Source organism: Lepisosteus oculatus, chromosome 6 (genome assembly GCF_040954835.1).
Source record: "Lepisosteus oculatus isolate fLepOcu1 chromosome 6, fLepOcu1.hap2, whole genome shotgun sequence".
Classification (NCBI taxonomy): Eukaryota; Metazoa; Chordata; class Actinopteri; order Semionotiformes; family Lepisosteidae; genus Lepisosteus; species Lepisosteus oculatus.
The window spans coordinates 56,429,733-56,450,694 of NC_090701.1; the positions used below are offsets into that span (position 1 = coordinate 56,429,733).

Sequence of the window (20,962 nt, forward strand, 5' to 3'; positions counted from 1 at the left end):
CAACAATAGGACTATATAGTCCTGCAGTTTCAGTGTGTATGTTAAAATGTTGCACAGATCACTATTACTATTTTTTTTTTGTTTTCAGCACCCACCGTGACATGTCTATGGTATTGTGCTACAGTGATTGAGTTTGCTACTTGGCAAACGTTCCCTGTACTTTCATATACGTTAATGGCTTCTCTAGTTTTTGATGTGAATAATCACCCTAATGTGCAAGTAGTAGGACCAGTATTAACTTATTTTATTGAATTGAATCTATTTGCACTGATGTTTTAAAACTGGTTTGAAATTTATCATTCTGTATTAAGTTTGGTAACTAGCTCCCATTGCGATATTTTCACTGTGATTTTATAATCTCACTAATGTAGAGTGGCATAATGATCCCTTCAGTTGTGATATACTCCCCAGTAGTTATTGTATAACATTTTTTCAATAACATAATTTACAGTACATGTATTTGTGTATTACTTATCCAAAGATGAATAGATTTGTACATCTCATTAATTTTCATTTAATAATAATATCAGTTGATTGTAGTACTGATATGCAAGGTTGCTTGCTGAAAGATGTGAACTTGTGCAGAAGTGCTGACATGCTGTATTTGCAGTTAGTGCACCTTTATGTATCAGAAGGTTTTGTCAGAACAGTTTGGGAATGCACTTTCTCTAGAAAACACTCCACTAGAAACCCCTGGGTTGGGTAGCAATAAATGATGGAAATGCTATAATTACAGTGCAGTATAATGTAAATACATTTAGTAAGTTTTTTTCTTCGACATCGCTGTAAATGTCTAGACAAAAGATTCCTTTCATTTACATAAGTAGGCCTGTTTAGTTGCTTTTGTTACATTTTGAAGTGAAAGAACTGCACAACGTACATACACTAACATACAGCAGACGAAACACTATGAAATTATAGGGTATCATATGATTTAGGGACTAATTTATTCGTTTTTGTTTCTGTTATGCTTGAAAGAATATTATAACTAGCTAACCAGAAAGCTGGAGAGAAGTGTTACCGGCAATAAACTTTATCTACTTTCGAAAACCATTGAACTGAAAGGTAATGTAGAAATTGTCAAACATTATGGCATCCCAGCTTAATCAACATCATGAGAGCTTTTCACACCAGTCTGCCGTCGCATCATCCAGGTGGGGCTGCACACTGGTGGTGGAGGGGATCCCCATGACCTGTAAGGCGCTTTGAGTGGAGTGTCCAGAAAAGCGCTATTATTATTATTATTATTACCAGTTGTATCAAAATGGATAATGGTGAGGGCCAACCAAACCTTGAAACTCAGACAGGCATGATGCACTCAATGGTGTTTGGGTTAGCACTGCTGCCTCTCACTTCTGGGTTCAGTTCCCGGGCTTCTGTCTGTGTGGGGTTTGTGTGTTTTCCCTGTGTCGACGTGGATGTCCTCCCCCAGTCCCAAGACATACTGGTAAGGTCATCTGGCTTCTGGGAAAGCTGTGTCTGTGTGTGTGGCCTGTGATGGACTAATGGGCAGAGGGGTGGCTCAGGATCTGTGCCTGTGGCTGGAAGGCTGCCGGTTCGTATCCCGCGGCCGCAGAGGAATCCTACTCCGTTGGGCCCCTGAGCAAGGCCCTTAACCCAAGCTGCTCCAGGGGTGCTGTATAAATGGCTGACCTGTGCTCTGACCCCAAGCTTCTCTCCCTGTCTGTGTGTCTCATGGAGAGCAAGTTGGGGTATGCGAAAAGACAAATTCCTAATGCAAGAAATTGTGTAGGGCTAATAAAGTGATGGGACTGGCGTCCTGTCTAGGGTGTACCCCGTCGCGTGCCTGTCGCCTGCGAGGCGGCCCTGTAGTGGATACAGTGGTTGGAAAGGTGATGCAGCAAGTGTCCGCCTTGCCCCCCTGCTGTTTGCACTCTTCCTCTGTTGTTCTGGGGGTCTGGAACGGTGAATAGTGGTACGAATCCCACACGGTTTGACCTTGATTTTACTGGTTTAATAGAGATGCCGGTGGACTACAGGCTTGCTCAGATAAGCTAGAGGAAGAAACGCCGCTGGAGGAGTAGAGGCACAAAACGATACTGATGATCAGAGCTTCGGGAAGGTGGACAAGTTCACTTATCTTTGCAGCGCCATCAGCCAAGATGGTTCCAATTCCAGAGAAGCCCGAGTAAGAATTAGCAAGCCAAATAATGCTTTTAGAAAGACTTAAAAAACAGTCAGCGACTGAAAACCTCACTGGACTAAACTGTATACATGGTACTTGTCAATTCCATAGCTACATCGTGCAGTGAAACATTTATGAGCATTTTATATGCTAAACTAGATGCATTCTTCCTTGAGTGCTTTAGAAGAATATTAGTAATTGTTTATAAAGGCTACAGTGGTTTATAAAGGCTACAAAATGAACAAAGTGCCTTTTCTCTATTAACTTGTAAAAGACATCAGTGGCTGGCTGGTGTATGTATTGCTGAAGACGGGGGCAGGCAGTGTGCAGGTCTGCACAGGAAGGACTGTACCCTAATATGTCCCTCTCATATTTATGTGACACTTGGAATTTTTGATTCATATTGTATAAGACGTACAGTGACCTACAGGGCATTGAGACAAAGTATTTCTGAGTGATAAGTAATTTTGTATGTTTAATATAAGAAAACGGTTGGTTTCAGTGATTTCAGTGAAAACCGGCATGAGCTCCGGGACCATCCCTCACAACGCTGTCCCCCTGGAGACGGCCCTCCTCAGCTGAGTTGTCTCCGGCTGCCCTGCTCGTTCATGGTCACCACGTGTTGCACGTGTTCTCCAGCACAAGCCGATCCCCCTGCAGGTTGGGAGTGTTTCCAGCTCGTAAGCCAGCACGTCCACGTTTAGCCGAGTCACACGCTTAAAAAGTAGGAGGGTGTGTATGTGTGACAGGGTTGTAGGCCAGAGGCTTCTGCTGAAGTGTTGCAATGCAGAGCGAGGCTCGGTGTAGGAGGGGGGTTTCCCCCCTCTTGCAAGGAAAGCTCTGAGAAATCAGGGCATGTTTGGTGCCAGGTAGTACTGCCTTTTTACATTTGTGCAGTGACTAGCATTGCATTTTTCCAGAGTGGTATTTTCACTGGTGTTAAACAAATTGCTTTATAGTTTTTTTCTGTTCAACCTTCATCCGTGAAGAGGCTCAGGTCACTGCTGCAACGTGTGCACCAGTGCAGAGGGAATGAGGACTGTGCAGACTCCCCTGGAGTCTCAAGCCCTCTGCAGTTTTTCACATGGCATTTCACATTTCACCGTTCATAAAACATTCTGTACTACTCTGAGTGATGATATGTAAGTGCTTTTGGTTCACATTGCGTGATGTTAGTGAATGTCCGGGGTACATATTCCATTACACTGCTATATGACTGATATAATGTAAGTCTGGAGTAGGGGTAAATTGTTCTCTTTTTAATCACATTAGAAAGTGGATCGAAGTTATTACTGGTAGATATTCTCCTTTCTTTGTGATCCACGGCACGCACACAGAAGTCTGAACTCCACGCTTGTGTCTCTCTCTAAAATTCTTATAAAACCATATTTCCGCATGGAAGCATTGACAGAAGTATGGAAATTACAGTTTTATCTTTGAGGTAGAAGCCTTATCCCAGTTGCTTCAGCCCTTCCAGCTGCTTAAATGAGTTGCTCTGGGCTTAACCTGTGTGGAACTAACATCCCATCTAGGAGTACTCTCATACTCACTGTGCCCATTACACAACTGGGATATATATAGGACAATCTGAAGCTGAAACCTTACACTGTGAGAATATGACGCAACATGTCTTAAAAATGTCAAACTGAAGCAAAGGGGTGAAACGGTAGATGAGATCTTTCTATAGAATTGGAAACTAAAAAGATTAAAGATTTTTTCTGGTAAATTTCTCTGTACACCGGTGTGTGTCATCAGTTGATTTTTCTTGCACGGAGCCATTTGTAAATAGTGTAGAATGCCTGAATAAAATGTCATTTTGCCTGGAATTGTGGTGAATTTATATCAACGTCATGTCAGTTTTGGTTGGAAAGTAGAAACGCTGATGCATTTTAAAATCTTAGTGTCATTTTTACTTTTGATTTCACGACTGGTGCTAGTGTCCACACAGCCGCAAGACTTTGTTAATGCATGGAAAGAAATGTTTTACCAACACAAAATCTTTAACTTTTTACATTTTTACTTTGTTAAATGTTGTTTGCGAGTCTTGATTGCTTTATGATTTGTAAATTAAATGTTGTTGGTGTAAACAAAGTGTTAACAATCATCTGCAGTTTAGGCACTTAATTGCTATCAAATCCTAACAATTCTTAATTTAGCTAAACGTAGATAATTTAGTCCTGCCTGAAATTTGTATTCTTCTGCAATTTTCAGGTTTTATGTTTGCCTTAGTCCTTGAACTAAAATCTCCTTTTTGATTTTCTGATGTGCTGCTGTAGTACTGGTTTGCAGTGTGGTGGGTTTTGCTCTTGGATTGAATAGTTATTTTAAATGGTGGCACACTGTTCAATTTTTAATCCAGTAGAGGTTTGTCCAGCCATTTATGATGTTGTGCAAATTGTGACGCTCAATTAAACAATACACCTCGGGTTTAGCAAGTGTGAAGCACTATATTACGTTCACAGAAATGAGGATGGAGTGTGACAGTTACTAGATGCCCCTTTAGATAAATCTGAGGGCTAGATTGTATATTACCAGTTTTATACGGTGCATGAAAGTAAATGTATTACTGTGTCACCTGATCCCTCCGAAGGCTGGATCTAGTAATTGCTAGAATGAAAGACCTCAAGAAGGCCAGGTTACGGAGGCAGGTGTTGTAGATGATGCCTTTCACAGTAGAGCTCCTTCCTATGAGATGTTAAACCGAGGTCCTCTCTACTTGGTCATTAAAAATCTCACTGTACTTTCTGAAAGAGTTGAGGTCTTAACCCAGGAGTCCTGGCTAAATTCAAGTCATCGCTCGCAAAATGTAGCCTACCTAGAGTTCCCTCTTCATTTAGTTAGTGAAGCGGGTTTCTGTGTGTCCCCCTGGTCTGTTGTGTAGTGAGGCTGCTGGCAGGTATTGGCTGCTGAGCATCACACGGGTGCTGCTGCACTTCATTTCACAGTACCTCTCCTATATGTAAAGTGCTTTGAGGTCCTTGAGAATGATGAGGGTTCGAACAAAAGAAATGCAAGGAATTATATTTTTCTAATGATAAAACTGGCTTCTCTGTAGTGCAGCTTTTCGAAGTTTGATTCTGAGCGCTAAAACCATATGCTTATACTGAGTTTTTAATATTTAATAGAATTATAAGTCCTTTAAGATGGAGCACTGTATTTAGCTCTGTAACTAGTTAAGTTAAGAATGTTGAAAGGTGTCTGTTTCAATGGAGCTTACTTTTATCAGCTTAGGTTCTCTGCTCCTTGAAGTGCTTCATTGCATAAAGAGCTCTTTCTCAGGGCATATTTGCACTAAGTATGTTTGGTCTGAGACATGTATCAATATGCTAGCACTTCACACTTAGCTCAGTTGTATGGTTTTCTCTTGGAAGTGGACTAGAGTTAATTTTTCTGGTTCGCTGCCTTTATTTTAGGAAACTGGGCTTGGTCATGTTGACACTAATAATAAAAGTGAACTTCTTTAGAAGATGTTTAAATTGATTTGAGTTGCCGACATTGATTCCTTATTAAAAATCGTTTTTTTGTGCATGTCTTTCATTTCGAAAATGAAATCTTTTTTAACCTTGCTTTGCTTTTTAAGACAGCTGCTTTCTCTTTCAGGCCTCCAAAAAATAATAAGCACTTCTGCATTTTATGAATTTCTAAATGTGCTTCATTTTAACCTTTGTGTTTGCCTCAAATCTAGGCCTCCGATATTGTTGTACTACAGTTCCAGAGTTGGTATCCTAGAATTAATATTCTGTTTGCACAAGTATATCACTCTCTGTTCACTTTAAGTTTTGAAATGAACCAAGTTTGCCAATCGATCTGAGAGTACTGAGAGTATCTTTCTGTGCGCTGAGTTTGGCTTAATTATTTGGCGATTGAACTACGATGTTTGCGCTGTTCTTCAAGTAAACTGCTGAGCATGAAAAAAGCTCACTGTTGAAAATCCAGTGTTTTCCACAGTTCATAGCTTCAAGTTTTTGGATTTTCATTATCATGACAATCAAAGGGCAGTCAGATACTTATTCATATTTCACATTTCTTTAATTATTTTATTGTTTGTAGTATGTATTGTAAAATAGTAGCATTTCAATAGGCAGACTCTTGAAAGTAATATTCTGTATTACCTTGTTTTAGGGTACATCAAAACTCTTCAGTCCTTTCTGCAATATTAAACATTAGTGCTGATTTTAGTTGCCATTTGAAATATATTGGCACATAAGTTAAAAATGACTAAACACAGCAAACTGAGCGTTGGCATCCATCCAATATTTAAACGGTACACAGCAGAACAGAGTCAGAGTGAATGTGGGAATCTAAGGGTTCCTCAGCCACTCCTTCAACGTACTTTAAGCCACAGTTTGGTATTTGTATAGTAGCTTGTCCTGTTGTACTACTGTAGCTGTGATGTTGTTGTTCAGGCTTGTGTTGATTGGTCACCATGCAGCAGAAGCCAGAGACTTTCCTACATTAGCAACGGGTTGATTCTCATTTTTTTTATACAGCTTTTCTCTGACCTGCATGAATACAAATGTGCTGAATGTATTGCAACTACTGGAATGTTTATGTTAATGAAGATAGTGACAGCCAATCTCCAAATGTACGTTCCTAACAAGATTATTGTAAGTTGTTTTTAAAATGCTGTAAAGGACATGCATGTAAAAATGGTAAGGGCTGCTGTCTGATTTAGTTGTAGTATCATAGGAAATTTGAATGAACTTTTAAAAGCATGTTTGTAACCAAAAGAGTCACAGCTCTCTCTTAACTCTGTAGTGTTTTTTCGTCGTTGTTCTGTGCCTCTTGGTGTGGTATTAATACTAAAATACATCAGGTCAGAAATATCTGTCTGTGCTGCTGTTATCCAAATGTGTATTATTGACTATCCAAGGCTTTTGTTGGCTGATGTTACATTTTATTTTGCTTTTAAAATCAAAATCTAATTTTAGGAGTGACAGCATTATAGAAGTTTATTCAGCAGAACTGGAGTACAGGAGGAGCGCAAGATAAGGGCTGACCCTACCCTCACCCTCACCCTCGGTCAGCTAGCGTATCTCTTATATTTGGGTAGATTTATGTAAGGAAAATAGTTCATGGGCTTTCTAAATGTCTTAATATCCTTGTGTTCTTTTACATTGCACCCAAAATTGTTGGTTATAGCAATATACCTTTGTCCCCAAGAATGTTTATGCAAAGGAAATAGTTTTTTCCTTTAATCTTTGCTGACCACGTACTGTGTTATTTGTCAAAAAAAATACATTTAAGGGCTCCTCTTGACATAGTTGCAGACAGCTCTGTGTTCAGGTTAATATCCCTTCATGTAATACCAGAGATTGGCCCTTTGGCCCTCAAACCAACATTTCAGATACATGTTTAGAAGCTGAAGTTCTGGTGATCATTCCTTGATGCTTCTGGGGGTCATGCTGCATTAAAGAGGTAGAGAAACACCTGTCCTGTGACTCCCTCATTATTTTGCTGCACTCTGTAATGAAAGCATCTGTACTTAATTACTTAAATCTTTCAAAAATAGTCTTATGCTCTGCATGTTTTTAATCCCCTATATGCAAGGCTTTATGTTAATCCTGTCATTGTTAAGCCGAAGTTGACATTTTTTGTAGCTTTCACAAGCAGTTCCTTGTCCACACCATGTAAATATTATCAAATGAAGCAGCTTTGGTTTCTTGGAGATTATAACCAAATCCATTTTTCTAATCGTACTGTGTTCAAATTGAGAAGTGCCCATAATTCTGAATTTAACCAAGTTTTGGTAAGCCTTCTAGACTTGTAGGTGAATTGTAGGAAAATAGAAATTACCTAAAGCATTATGTTCCCCATACCTGAATTCCCTAGGCTTGTTGACTTCCAAAATGTGAATAAAGGAAGACTAAGTTTGATTCTACTTAACGTTAACGACAATAAATAACCCTGACCGAGTCTTAGAATTGCATGGTCTGTGTGGTGTATTATGAACTGGAGAGGATCTGAAAGCGAAAGAAGCCCTTTTGTTCTGCATCTGTTTCAGAAGTCGGGCTGCAGCTCGTCAGTATTGTGTGTCTTCAGGAGAGCAGAGGTGGAGCTACTGATTGCACAACTCTGCATGTGCTCACTAGCAACAGAATGTGGGCTAAGGGTTGCTTTTGTTTTCAGATGAACTTCCTGTGATCATCAGCTCTGGTACATAACTTGGTATTGAAGAGCACAAGTGAAGCAGAGCCTACTTTTAAGAGTAAAAAGTAAAAAGTTTGAGGCATAAAGATCTGCATTTGGTCCCTTATTCTTAGTTTTAAATGCAACTTCTTTTGTACCCTGTTGTTTATGTTTCACTGTTGTCTTAGCATCTCCATTGGATTGGTTTTTTTTCCTATACCTTTGAAGGATTTGAGGATGGACATTTTACTTACAGTGCTTTTTTAAAACTACAGTCATCCCTCGCTACACAAAAATAATGGTTCCCAAACTTCTGTGTGTAGGTGAAAACTTGTAGAAGTGACAAATTCAATAAATTATTTAAAATACAAATATAAGTCTTGATTTTTTTCTAGTGCTTGTAAATGGGCTTAAAACCAATTGAGATTAGGTACCGTTCTGATGTATTTAAATATGTTTTGTTATTTATTATTTAAAAGTGTTATAAAAAGCTATTTTTTATGCAAGCTACAGTAAGTTTAAATGTATTGAGAAGCAGTTGTTAAGAGAAATAAAGTGTGCATGGTGTTAAGCACACATGAACAATAAATGATAATGAATTATTAAAATGTATAACTAACTAAATAAAAATGTTAGTCATGCAGTCAAAGTCCGAATAAAACCCATTACTGCAAAAGTAAGCATTCACGGTGCTCAGTATCACAATAAAACACTTCATTGTAAAGACTGTTAAAATAGTGAATCAATATTGTTTTTACAAACCATTCAATTAAAAATACTGTTCTGCACCATGACTAGTGTAATACCCACCCAGTTCCTGTTAAGATACTTAAGACGATGACAGACAACAGGAGGGAGAAATGCAAATGGTAGAAGGAGCCACACACTGGGAGTTCGTAAACGTGGTGGAAGTTCACTCGTCTGGCAATAGTAGGTATGGATATGCATCTCTCGTTTGAGCGAGTACAAGTATGCAACAAACTCCTTTTTAACGAGGGATGAAGGTACATTCTTTTTAAGAAGAAAAAAATAAAACAAGCCATAAGCTGGCTGAAATGTCAGGGAGTAAAATGAATCATGGCATTATTCCAGCTAAGCTCCCTGCTATTGAGAGTGAGTGGCTTAAGATAAATTCTCTGAGCTAAACGCCCATTTGTTTGCTTGGACATAAGGAGTATGCAGACCAGTTAGTGAGAATCTGGTTTATAATGGCATCATGGGCCGGTTTATCATAAAATACTTTAAATTGGTTGTTGTGTGACCAATAACCCAGTGATACCCTCATTTGTCAATCACAGGTCAAAATACTGTTATGTGGAACACATCATTGTTAGGGCCTTGTAATGACTTTTTCTAATACGGTTTCTTAGAGCTTTTCACTTCTTTAGAAAGTAACCCTGATGCTGAGAGCGCTGCGCGTTTGAATCAACTCCCCTCTGGGACTTCTCTGTTCATGACTAAAAAGGTTCAGCCCTTTTAGCCTAATGGTGTGGGATTTGTACATTTCAGTCCCGGTATCAGTCCCAGTATCTCCAGTTTCTCTTCTCCCGACTGATTTCAGAAAAGCAATATCTTTTTGTCTCATATTGATCAAAATACACAATTCTAACATAACACTCCTTGATTTGAATTCTGTGCTTTTAAATGTGTATCCCAGCATTTTGCCCTTTTATTGTTTTCCCAAGGTGCCTACAAGATGAATGTCTGCTTTAACAGCTAAGTTTTCTTATAAATAGAAGTTTCCCATTTTATATTTGCTGTTTGTGTTGCTACTTCATACAGCAACCCTTTATGAAATGTCATCTGTCATGTGTTTGCCCAGTCCTGAAATACCATAGGAAATGTAGATAAAAGATCATTTCTATTCCATTCAATTTATTATAACCTGTGTGGATGAGCAATCAAATATGGGAGTAAGCCCATCTGGTGCAAAATCGTCATTAGGGAATGGCACAGAGACGTGCTTAAAAGCTTTAATGGCTTGTGTAAGTGCAGTACAAGACTTAAAATCATTGGAATGAAGAATGGATTTTAACTTGCCCGTTCATTGCTGCCTTCCTTATAATAAGCTTCTGTTTTGCGGTCTTGAGTTTTCCAAGTCATTTTTCCCCAACATTATAAACGTAAGACTTTGGCTAATCAGAGATACCTAGCGCTTATGACCCATCTGTGCCTTATATTTTTGTCCACTTCAATCCTGTTGAGTGTTAGCCTTTACATACTGTATAAAAACCTTTACTGTATTTTGTGACTAAAGGGGCTGTCAGAAATGCAGAAGTTGCAGCAGATTCATCAAATGTTTTGTTTACATAATTCAGTGAAGGCACTTTGGAATGATGTAGATATGTACTCATTTTACATGTTTGCACAAGTAGATTTTTCAGTTATCCAGTATTGTGAAAGTACGTCAGAACATGGACACTTCGGTCGTCAGGGGTACTCTCCTGCATTCAGTGTTGGGTCATTACCCTTGTGCTTGTGCTGCTGATGAAAGCTGCCCAGATACTTCTGTTTCCTCAAACCTTAACTTTCTTTCACTTGTTTCTTCAGTTTTAGCACTTACAACTATAGCAATGACAAGTAACAAGCTTGTTTTAAAGGGAGACAGATTACCCCGTTGAAAAGGCCTTGCAAATGTTTGTGTAAAGACTGTCGGATCGTATCAACATACTTGTTTTGACTGTGGAGTGTTGCTGGTTGTGTTTGATATGCAAGAGAAGGTGAACGGGTTAAACGGAGCTGACAGCATCTCCTGTCCTGTCATGAAGCGGAGAGGTAGAAGCTACGCAAGAGGCAGTCCTTCAAAGTGAATGACTTTACTTATACTGTGGGCGAATGGAGAAGACGGTGGAAAGGCTGATAGAAACCACACAGTAAAACTTTTCAGAAGGAAATTGTTACGTTTACGGTTTACGTGATTAAAGTGGCACAGCCTTTTCTGTCACCAGTATCATTTTAATTTAACACTGTTACTGTTCTCAGAAATCAGTCTTCTAAGCAGCACTGGTAGCTCTGAGTCAGATTGATATTTATTGCTGCTCCAGCTTTAGATATTGTAGCCATCTTAAGAAGCTCAGGATGTCTCATCTTCATCATGTAAGACCTCTCTTTTAAAATGATAAGATAGTTACGTACGTGTTCTATCACTTTTCATATCGGAACTGAAAACAATACATTGTCCTGCAAAACTGAAGGAAACCCTCCGTTTTTTCAGTGCTGTTTGGGAAGTAGTAACACCAGGTCTTTGTTAAAGGAGACCTGCTGTTTGTTTACAGTACTTACCAGTGGCCATCTGCATCTTTTGGAAATTGCTGGTTGCTGGAAATTTTGAGGGAAGAGTTTTTTCTTCTAAATAAGGTGAGGTTTTTGCCTTGCCTCATGGATTACATTGCATAAAAGATTTTGTCTTCTATTGAGACTGAATTTGGAACATTTAGATGAAATTCAAGTTTTTCAGTTTTGTATACAGTGCTCCAATATTTTTATCTTTAATTTGAATACCTGGGGAGAAATGTGATAAACAGCCAGTACTCTCATACAGGAACGTTTACTGAAGCAGGGCATTTTACAACAGCAGTGGTGATTAAGTAAGCTTTTAATTGTTTTTTCTTTTGCATATAGACTTTATAACACTTCTAGGCCTGTAAAGAAGATGTAGTTCAGGGAAGGAGGAATCTTAAGACTAAATTGAAGCTAGTACTTTCAGGTTTTTTGATTGGATAGGTCAAATATAAGCTTTTTTCAATACAAAATTTTTCATTTTAACCCTTTAGCTGTTAGTAACATCATGTGACTTAAAGCAGCGAGGCTTTTCCCATAAGAATCAATGGAACAGAGTAGGGTTAGAGACCATAGTTTAGACTTGTACAGTATCTCCCCAAATACATTGGTGTACTGTTTTTAAAACTGTTTTACTCTCCCATTACTTTTACTTTTATCATGACTTACAGATCATTTAACACGACGCCATTGAAAGTGCTTTAGCCAAACATTAGTTTATATGATCTTACCTTAAAAAGTGGAAGAGTTATTCTTGGTTATTAATGCTACTGCACTTCTTCTAACATTCAGCACCTGCACTTTCACTGTCACTTGCAGTATGCTTGGAATTTGTTGTGGAAACATAAAATATGATAGAAGTTGCTTTTGTTCACCACCATATGCACACAATGCAAGATACAACAGTTTTTCTCCAGTGGAAAACAGCGCACCGCAGTGCGGGGAATTTTACATCATGTCCCCAGTATCACAGCAGTATTACTGCAATTAAACGGATGTCTCTTGACCTGTAGTGTTTACGTTGTTTAGAGTCAGGTGTTGTGTTCAGTTAAGTGGAGATCATTCGAGACGGAATATCCTTCAGCCCTCCAGGACTCATTGAAATCCAGTTCATACATCCTAACCACTTCAGCCAGTTCATGTTTGTGGGGGAGCTGAAGCCTATCTCGGCCAGCGACAGACACGGGACGGGACAGACCCTGGACGCACACAGACATGCACTTACCCCAGGGCCAGTTTTCCCAGCAGCTGATTCGGCTACCAGCATGTCTCTGGGCTGTGGAAACTGGAGCACCTGGGGGAAACCCATGTGAACCCAGGGAGAACTTACAAACTCAACACTGACAGAAGGCCGGGTCTGTAATTGAACCTGGGGCCCCAGCACTGCGAGGCAACACTGCGCCATCGAGTCGCCTTCTGATGAAACATGCCTTGCTTGATTGATCGATTGCATGAACGAATGACCAATATCTTTAAATAACACAAACTGTTATCTTGCTCTATGAGTTACAGTAGCTGGTACACAGCATCCTAAAAAAGTTAAATAATTTGAGCTGTTATTTTGAAACAGGATTGTAATTGTCTTGGATAATATCTGTTCTGCGATTAAGGCATACGGTGACATTCTTCAAGGCTTGTGGCCAAATTCATTGCATTAGACAATGTCCACATGTCTGTTACAACTATGAAAAAAGGTTTTAGACATTGTCCAAGCAGGAAAATACTTTTAAAAAAACATGTTAGAGCTGCACTCTGTCCATTAAGCTGCCTTCTGAGCTGTGTACAGCTGATGAGGGACTTGGTATTCTGCTGCAGAACAAAGATAACAAGGTACTGCAGTGGGATGATGGTTTCAAATGTGGCTTTAGAATATGCTGTTTAAAGCTCCTGGGGATAAATTACTGAGATACCGACCGGGTAGTCGAGAAAAACATTTGTGTCCGGCACAAAATTCTATAATGGAGTTTTTTTACATAAAACCTTTACAGAGCAGTTATGTTAAAAAGTACAAAATAAAATTTAAAAAAAACCATGGCAGAGCCAAGAAAGCAAAGCAGGTACAGAAGATAAATTAGTTTTTAGGCCAGATTTAAAAGAACCCATTGTGTCCAAGTCTCCTGTTTTCTTTGTGATAGTGTTTGAGTTCTGGCGTATAACAATAACAGGTCTTGTCCTCCATAGTGTACTGTAGACCAGCACTGGGAGCGCATAATAAACCAGTTAGGCGGAGAGCAGGAGTTGGATAAATACAGTACAAACTGGAGAGCAGCCACACCATGTAATGTCTTAAAAAAGCATCATCTTGAAAATCTGACAGGATGGCACATCAGTCTAATTATGTGGATGAAGACTAAATAGAACTAGACCTTAATAGCTGGTCTTGCATTGTTCACAAAAGACAATTTTATTGCCAGGTACCTCAAGATACACGCTCTGTAGGTGGTCTGAATGTTGATTTAAAAGATGCTTTTATCCAGAATAAGAGCCTAGGGTCTGAGCTATGCCTTAACCGATCGTAATATCTGAATCACAGTAATGCAGCTGACTCAGGGGGTCATGAACTTAAAATCTAATGAGACCCTTTATCACAGGTCCATCTTACCCCTGTATCCTTTCCCTAGACAGTTATATTAAGTATTCAGCTTCTTTGGAAAACCACATTGATGTTAAATATGTCTAAATATGTTTGAAAGAAAAAATGTTTCAAACTGTTTTATGTCACACTATATTCACATTCCAAAACTGCCCTGTTTGCTTTGAGACATAAAGCGCTTGGGAAATACATATACACGTCTGATTTGCTAGATAGGGGGATTTGCTTGTAGAAGGAATTAGTCCCATATCTGGGCCTCTAACCTAATCTGTTGTTTTTTTTACTTTGTCATTCATTCAATCAGTAAATGGTTCATTGTTCAGTGCTTGGGTATCCCTGGTCATTAACCTACTTTTAGACCCAGCTATAGTTTTTTTTAAACTGTTGAAAATAAATTCCCCAGCAATTATTCTTCAGAGTGCTTCCACATTTTGCTCATTCTAATGCTCTTTCTTTCATTTTCTTCTGCTTTGTCTTAGAGACCTGCAATGATTATTTAACAAGATGCGCAGGTTAAAGCTGTCAGCTAATTGGAATATGAATTGCACCCTTGTTGTCATACAGTATGTATGAATCAACCGGATGACAAAGAATGTTTTCCAAAATTGCCCTTGATGCCCAAGTCGACTGAGTGCACAATCTGCCACAGCTTTCACAGTATTTTTTATAGGACATAAAATGGGAACATTTCTAACAGGGAGACCAGTTGGCAAAGAACATCTTCGTAATATTTAAAATCTTTTTAAACTCGCATTCAGCAGTAGGCATCTGCTTCTGCCATCTTGTTCAAGTTTGGGTCTAGAAATGAAAATGAACAGTAAATGGCCTTTCCACACTCTTCTGCTCCACTTTCAGAGAGAGAGAGACCATTTTATTGGCCATGTGCAAATTCTTGTATTAGGAATTTGTCTTTTCACATACCCCAGCTTGCTCTCCATGAGACACAGACAGGGAGAGAAGCTGGGGGTCAGAGCGCAGGGTCAGCCATTTCTACAGTACCTATGGAGCAGCAGGGGTTAAGGGCCTTGCTCAGGGGCCCAATGGAGTAGGATTCCTCTGCCGGCTGCGGGATACGAACCGGCAGCCTTCCAGCCACAGGCACAGATCCTCAGCCACAGAGCCCCCGAGATGCCAAGGAATTTCACTGTTCAAGGGCTTGTCTGTGTGACACTGTGATAAGCACTGGTGTGGTTCAACCGTTCTGCTGCAGTATTGCTAATACTGTGTTAAAGTAACTCACATCGGTTTCTTGATGAGATCCTTGCAAATGAACAAACTTCACTTCTTAGCTCTCACTAAATACACACAGCAGATTAGTGAATGTGTAACAAAATTAAGTGTGAAGGTAATTTTTCCTCCTATCTTGCTGGACTTCCACAAGATTAAAGAGTGTAGTATTTATCTTAGTATGCAGAAGTAGGTGATGAATTTGATTCCATTATTTTTCAATGTTTTTATTTCTTCAGCTAATTGTTGTACAATGTAATTTATTAATAGTTTTTTAAGGCAAGTAATAAACTTAATTTTATATAGCGCCTTTAAAGGTGGCTTCTCAAAGCGCTTTACAGAATGACAACAATAAAAGGAATACACAAGATAAAACACAATTACACAATATGCACTAGACCACTTACTGTGGCTGAAAAGCTGATCAACACATTTGTGTTCTCTCTAATTGACTACTGTAATGCTCTACTCGCTGGGGTATTTAAATCTACTTTGAACAAACTGCAGTCTGTCCAAAATTCAGCAGCCAGGATCCTGACCAGGTCTAGTGCAAGTGATCACATTACTCCTATCCTGGAGTCCTTGCACTGGCTTCCTGTCAAATTCCGTGTGGACTGTAAAATCCTCATGCTCACCTATGAGGCTCTGCATGGCTTAGCACCTCAGTACCTGTCTGAACTATTATCGCCCTACTCCCCACCTCGCAACCTTCGCTCTTCTAATTCTGGTCTCCTAACTGTCCCCCAAGCTCGTCTACACTCTGTGGGTGACAGGGCCTTCTCCTGTTATGCCCCCAAGCTCTGGAACTCTACCCAAGGATATCAGAGAGTCACCTTCTCTACACTCCTTCAAATCCAGACTCAAAACCTTCTTTTGAAGAGCCTTTACTTAACTGGTTCCATTCTTCACCCCTCTGCTTTTCCAAGTACCACCATCCACGGTCTCCTCTGTATATTGTAATTGTGTTTTATCTTGTGTATTCTTGTGTATCTTTTTATCTATTGTTGTTGTCATTCTGCTTTGAGAAGCCACCTTTAAAGGCGTTATATAAAATTAAGATTTATTATTATTATTATTATTCTGAGAGCTTTGCAGTGTTGACAATGTTGGTTGTCCTCCAGAGGTGAGATATAAAGTGACATTGGTTTGTTGAATTGAATTAACATGACCTTGCAATCAGTATAGTCTGCAACATATGATTTGTTTAGCTTTAAAGGTACAGTTTTTATTAGAGCTGTTTGCACAGACTTCAGTGCGCTTAAGAGCAATACAAACCTGAGCCTTGTTCACTCTTCTGTGATCTAGCCATACGCCCATTTAAGACTCCTCTTTTCTGTTTTTATGTTCCTTTTGTAATATGTTTGTCAGCGCCTTGGGGTGGTGTTCACATTATTAAGACAGTATGTAAGAGAAAACAAAGTTCCTTTCTGGCTACAGGACAACACTAAACAAAAAGGTATGGCTTTTTGCCTTCCCAGACTACAAAAAGGTTTTTAAAATATTGCAGGGTCATTTTTGTTTTCCTCTTGCAGTTCAGATAGTCTAACTCTTGCTTCCATTCGAGATTCCAAAATACCAGCTCAGTAATCTTTCATTATACTGTAAATCCCAGAACAGAAGAAAGAGTCAGTGCAGAGTATAGACAAGTGTCACTATTGTAATATGGTAGTGAAAAAAGCACCTCTAGTGCACATTTATTTGTCAGTTGCTACAGATGGCATTTCTGTATGTTCTGGCAGTGGCAAATAATAAAAATTAGTATGTTAAATACAGGAAAAGGCTCGCCACTCAATCTGTTTTTTATTGGGTATGCAAATAGAGGCGTACCTTAGTACGCTTACTTCGATGCTGCTCTATTTTCAAGAAGAGGAAGAGAAAAAAAAATGAAACCTCAAATAATAAAGTGAAACCAAAAGATGGGTGAAATAGCCAGAAGAAGAACTCATCACAATTTCCTGGTTAAGCACCCGACGACTGAGAGCATGGAGTGAGTATACAGTCGCTGAGCTGATTTTGTTTGCTTTGCCGCTGATAGAGCCCCCAGTATCTGGAAATTGGAATTATTACCGGTAAGGTAATGATGCCAAAGCATGTTGCCGTTGGGAGCAAATCTCTGCTGACACCGTGTTATAATGGCCTCTTTGTGCGCTGTCTTACAACCCTCGCGCTCTAAACAGTGTGCATGTATTCGCTTGTAGCTGGAATATAGCACTCTGGCTGGTCATTGCGCTTGTACTGTTAGTATTTGCATTTATGTCTGAGCAATTGTTTTGAAACATAAGAAGATACCGGGTCAGCAGTTACTCTTAAGTGCTTGTTGTGCTCTTTATTAGGCTCTTTATTACAGCTGGCGCAAACTTATACATGTAAATGCCTATTTAAAATAAATAAGAACTGCTACACTCCTGCCTTATAGGCAGTGACTGCAGCTGGTATGCCTGGTGTTTAATTGAAGCACTCCCATTAAGGCTCTCAGATGGGAGCAGTCCACTGTAATTTGAAAATCATTCATGTTTTTATTTTGCTAAATGCAATATTAAAAGGCTGAGTTTGCTGACAGTTTAAATTAGGGTTAACAGCTTGAGGCATGTAGTGGGTTTTCTGGTTGAAGGAGCTTTTGTGCCGAGAGTATTTTAGATTGAAGTGTTTTTTCCCAGGACTAGTAGGTTAAATCATGTAACAAACTGAACATTTCTACCAGATCTTGCAGGATGTTTGTGAGGGAAGTCAGAATGTTTCATTTTTCTGCATACTGAATGTTGAATTTTGGTTTCCATCTTATGGATTGAGAATTGGTCTGTAGTATTTCTGTCAAGCTAACAGTATGAATCATGAATTGCATAGATTGTAGGGTTTAGGAAAATTATATATCTGATAGTTTCAAACACCATCACTGTAGCTTATAAAAATTGATTCCAACTCTATTTTTATTAAGATTAACATTAGATAAATATGCTTTAGTTCAACAAATAAATGATGGCTCAACATGTGCATTAAATAAAGATCAGTAAATTACAGCTTTTTAAATCGCATGTCATTCTTTTATGGAAATGCATTACACAAAGTATTTTGTGTCTTATGTACAGCTTTAATCGAGATGTGTGTCCTGAATTGTCACGGTCACTGTGCAAGTAGTTTGACTTCCATGTTGTCATTGTTTTGCTGCTTATTCTCTACTTTCAGTGTTGAATTGTGCATCTTTGTATCAACAGAAAGAACATTTTCTTCTTGCACAAAGGTTTCTGACTGTTTTTAGTGCTTTTGCAAGCATCGTAAAAGCATGAAATGATTAGTTTGATTTGTTATGTAAAGGAATTAATTGGTAGATGTTTGGGTGTCAGAACTGTATATATGGCATGCTAGTCTTGGGTATAGCAGTTGGAGAAAACGCAACTCTTTTTGCTGAACAATAAAAGCTACAGCTGGTCTCTGAACGTGCTAATTTCTAGAAATTAAGAACAGGACCAGTAAGGGAGTTTAATTTTCCCACCATGCTTCCCCCATGTTATTGTTTAACCTTTATTTCTACATGAATACAAAATATCAGATTGGTTGAATGGTACGTTTTAGGATCTGCCTGTCATTTTCTATATAATCATATTTTCCATACGCTTCCAAATATGTCATCCAATTAAAGAAGGAAAATAATTAGCACAGTGGTTGTTTCCAGCACAGAGCCCCTATAGCTCAACTTATCATGTCAGTGGTTGGCTTATGTAAACCTTTGTGTTGAAATATGTTCACCCATTACTGCGCTGCTCTTAAACATTGTGGATGTGAGCAATTAACATGATGCGTGTTTTATATGAATCCTGTTTTTTCAACAATATCTAACAATACTTTTGGAGATCTGTGCAAAAAGAAGGAATGTTGGTGATTGATGTAGGTGTTGAACATATGAAGATTCCTTGCGTGTGTTCAGCAGATTTTCAGAATTCCTTGAATTCTCCTTTTTTTAATGTCTAGAACCTATTGTGTTTTTAGAATGCAACTTGTTTCTTTAGATTATGCTGCAAGAACATTAATCTTTACTATAGCAATGCAGTTTCCTATTTTCATGAATAGGAAGTGATTAAGAAGTTTGTTGCCTCGCAGTTGAAAGTAGGATAAGAATCACCCTTTTAATGTAATGCGCCAGCAGTTTTCTTATAGGTGGTACATTTATAAGCGTCCTAATCATATTTTCAATTTTTCAGGTGCATAATGAAAAGGCTGATGTGTGAGTGCTGCAGCTAGTTAAGAGCTGTAAAATGGCCAAACCTGGGACTGACAGAGACAACACCATGGTAGAAAAACAAACAGGAAAGAAGGTACATCTTTTCTATTATTAGTTGCAAAAGCCATACATCTTGCCTTTTCTTCATTTTTCTTACAGAGCCAGTGTGAGTGGAAGATGTTACAGAAAATGTCAGCAAAAGCTAGGGAGAAAATGAAATGTTGAGTGCATAAGTATTCAAACAAGTAAACTCAGTATTTGGTGGAAGTGCCTTTTGCAGAAATTACTCACAAAAGATTTTTGCGATGAGTCTCTCCCAAGTCTGCATGCCTGCTTGTTGCAGTTTATGCCCATTATCGGGAGATGTTCTTCGACTTGCTTGGGAGATGTGTATATATATGATGACTACCAAGTCATTACATAGATTCTCAATAGGATGCAAATCTCATAGGATTCAGCTTTGGATCATTGCCTTGTTAAAAATCCCTCACCAGCTTTGACTGACAGACTGCTCTAGGTAGTGTCTGGGTGGTATGATACCTTCCTCTTCTGGATGACCGAGTGGACTGTGTTCATGGGATTCAGGGGACAGTGTTCAGAGACCTCAGTGTGGTTTTGTACTCTTTGTATCTCTGATCTGTGCCTTTCAATGACTTGCTTTGAAAGTCTTGATTGAGTCTTTGCTTGAAATTCACTAGCTGACCAAGGACAGGTGCTTTTATTCTGAAATCTTGAGAACCGTTATTATTGCACACTGTGGCCATTCGTTTAATTGTGTTGCTTGTTATTTTGTGCATCTAAATTATTTTCGTTTTGCCACGGCAAACTGTTTGAATACTTATGCAGTCATGACTTTTCCAATTTTCTTTCATATTAGTTGTCTGTATTTTTATTTTTGTTCTTTGCCAAGACTGTATGGAGTGGGTTATATAACAAATATGCAAAAAACAAAATGTGTGAACTGTGCAAGTGTCTGAATATATTTGCAAGGCACTGTATGTTTGTCCAACACTAACAAGAACAACACATGGTTTTGAAATCTGTTATGAATGAATATATTTAACTTTTGAAAAAAAAAAATAAGTGCAGGAGTTATGTTATGACCTTGAATACATGAAGGTTCTTATTTTGTTCCCAGTGCTTATTTCATTGTTCTTATATTTAAAGCCTATATATTTAATATTGTTAATTGTACATAAGTTTGAAAAGATCCTATGTGTTTTGGAGCTTATTTACATTTTTTTTTTATATCCACCAAGTTTGGAATAGAGTTGTTTTTAAGTCTCCATACCACTACCAGCTGAATTTTGTCTTCAGCAGATTCACTAGGATATAGTTTTTGGTGGCGTCTTCTGTACAATTCACAGAACTC

The 20,962-nt window shown here is 38.7% G+C and overlaps 1 protein-coding gene across 4 annotated transcripts in view; it reads left to right on the plus strand.

The window, feature by feature from the left end:
* ankrd12 (ankyrin repeat domain 12) overlaps positions 1 to 20,962 on the plus strand; it is a 51,114-nt gene that overhangs the window by 6,745 nt on the left and 23,407 nt on the right. For 3 of the 4 annotated variants that reach the window (XM_069191616.1, XM_015353496.2, XM_015353498.2), the window contains exon 2: positions 19,571 to 19,684. In XM_069191616.1, coding sequence (XP_069047717.1) covers positions 19,625 to 19,684 — 60 coding nt within the window. In that variant the 5' untranslated portion in view covers positions 19,571 to 19,624. Of the gene's footprint in view, positions 1 to 17,210; positions 17,362 to 19,570; positions 19,685 to 20,962 lie in introns of those variants that run through there. The other variant, XM_015353497.2, reaches the window with a different exon arrangement.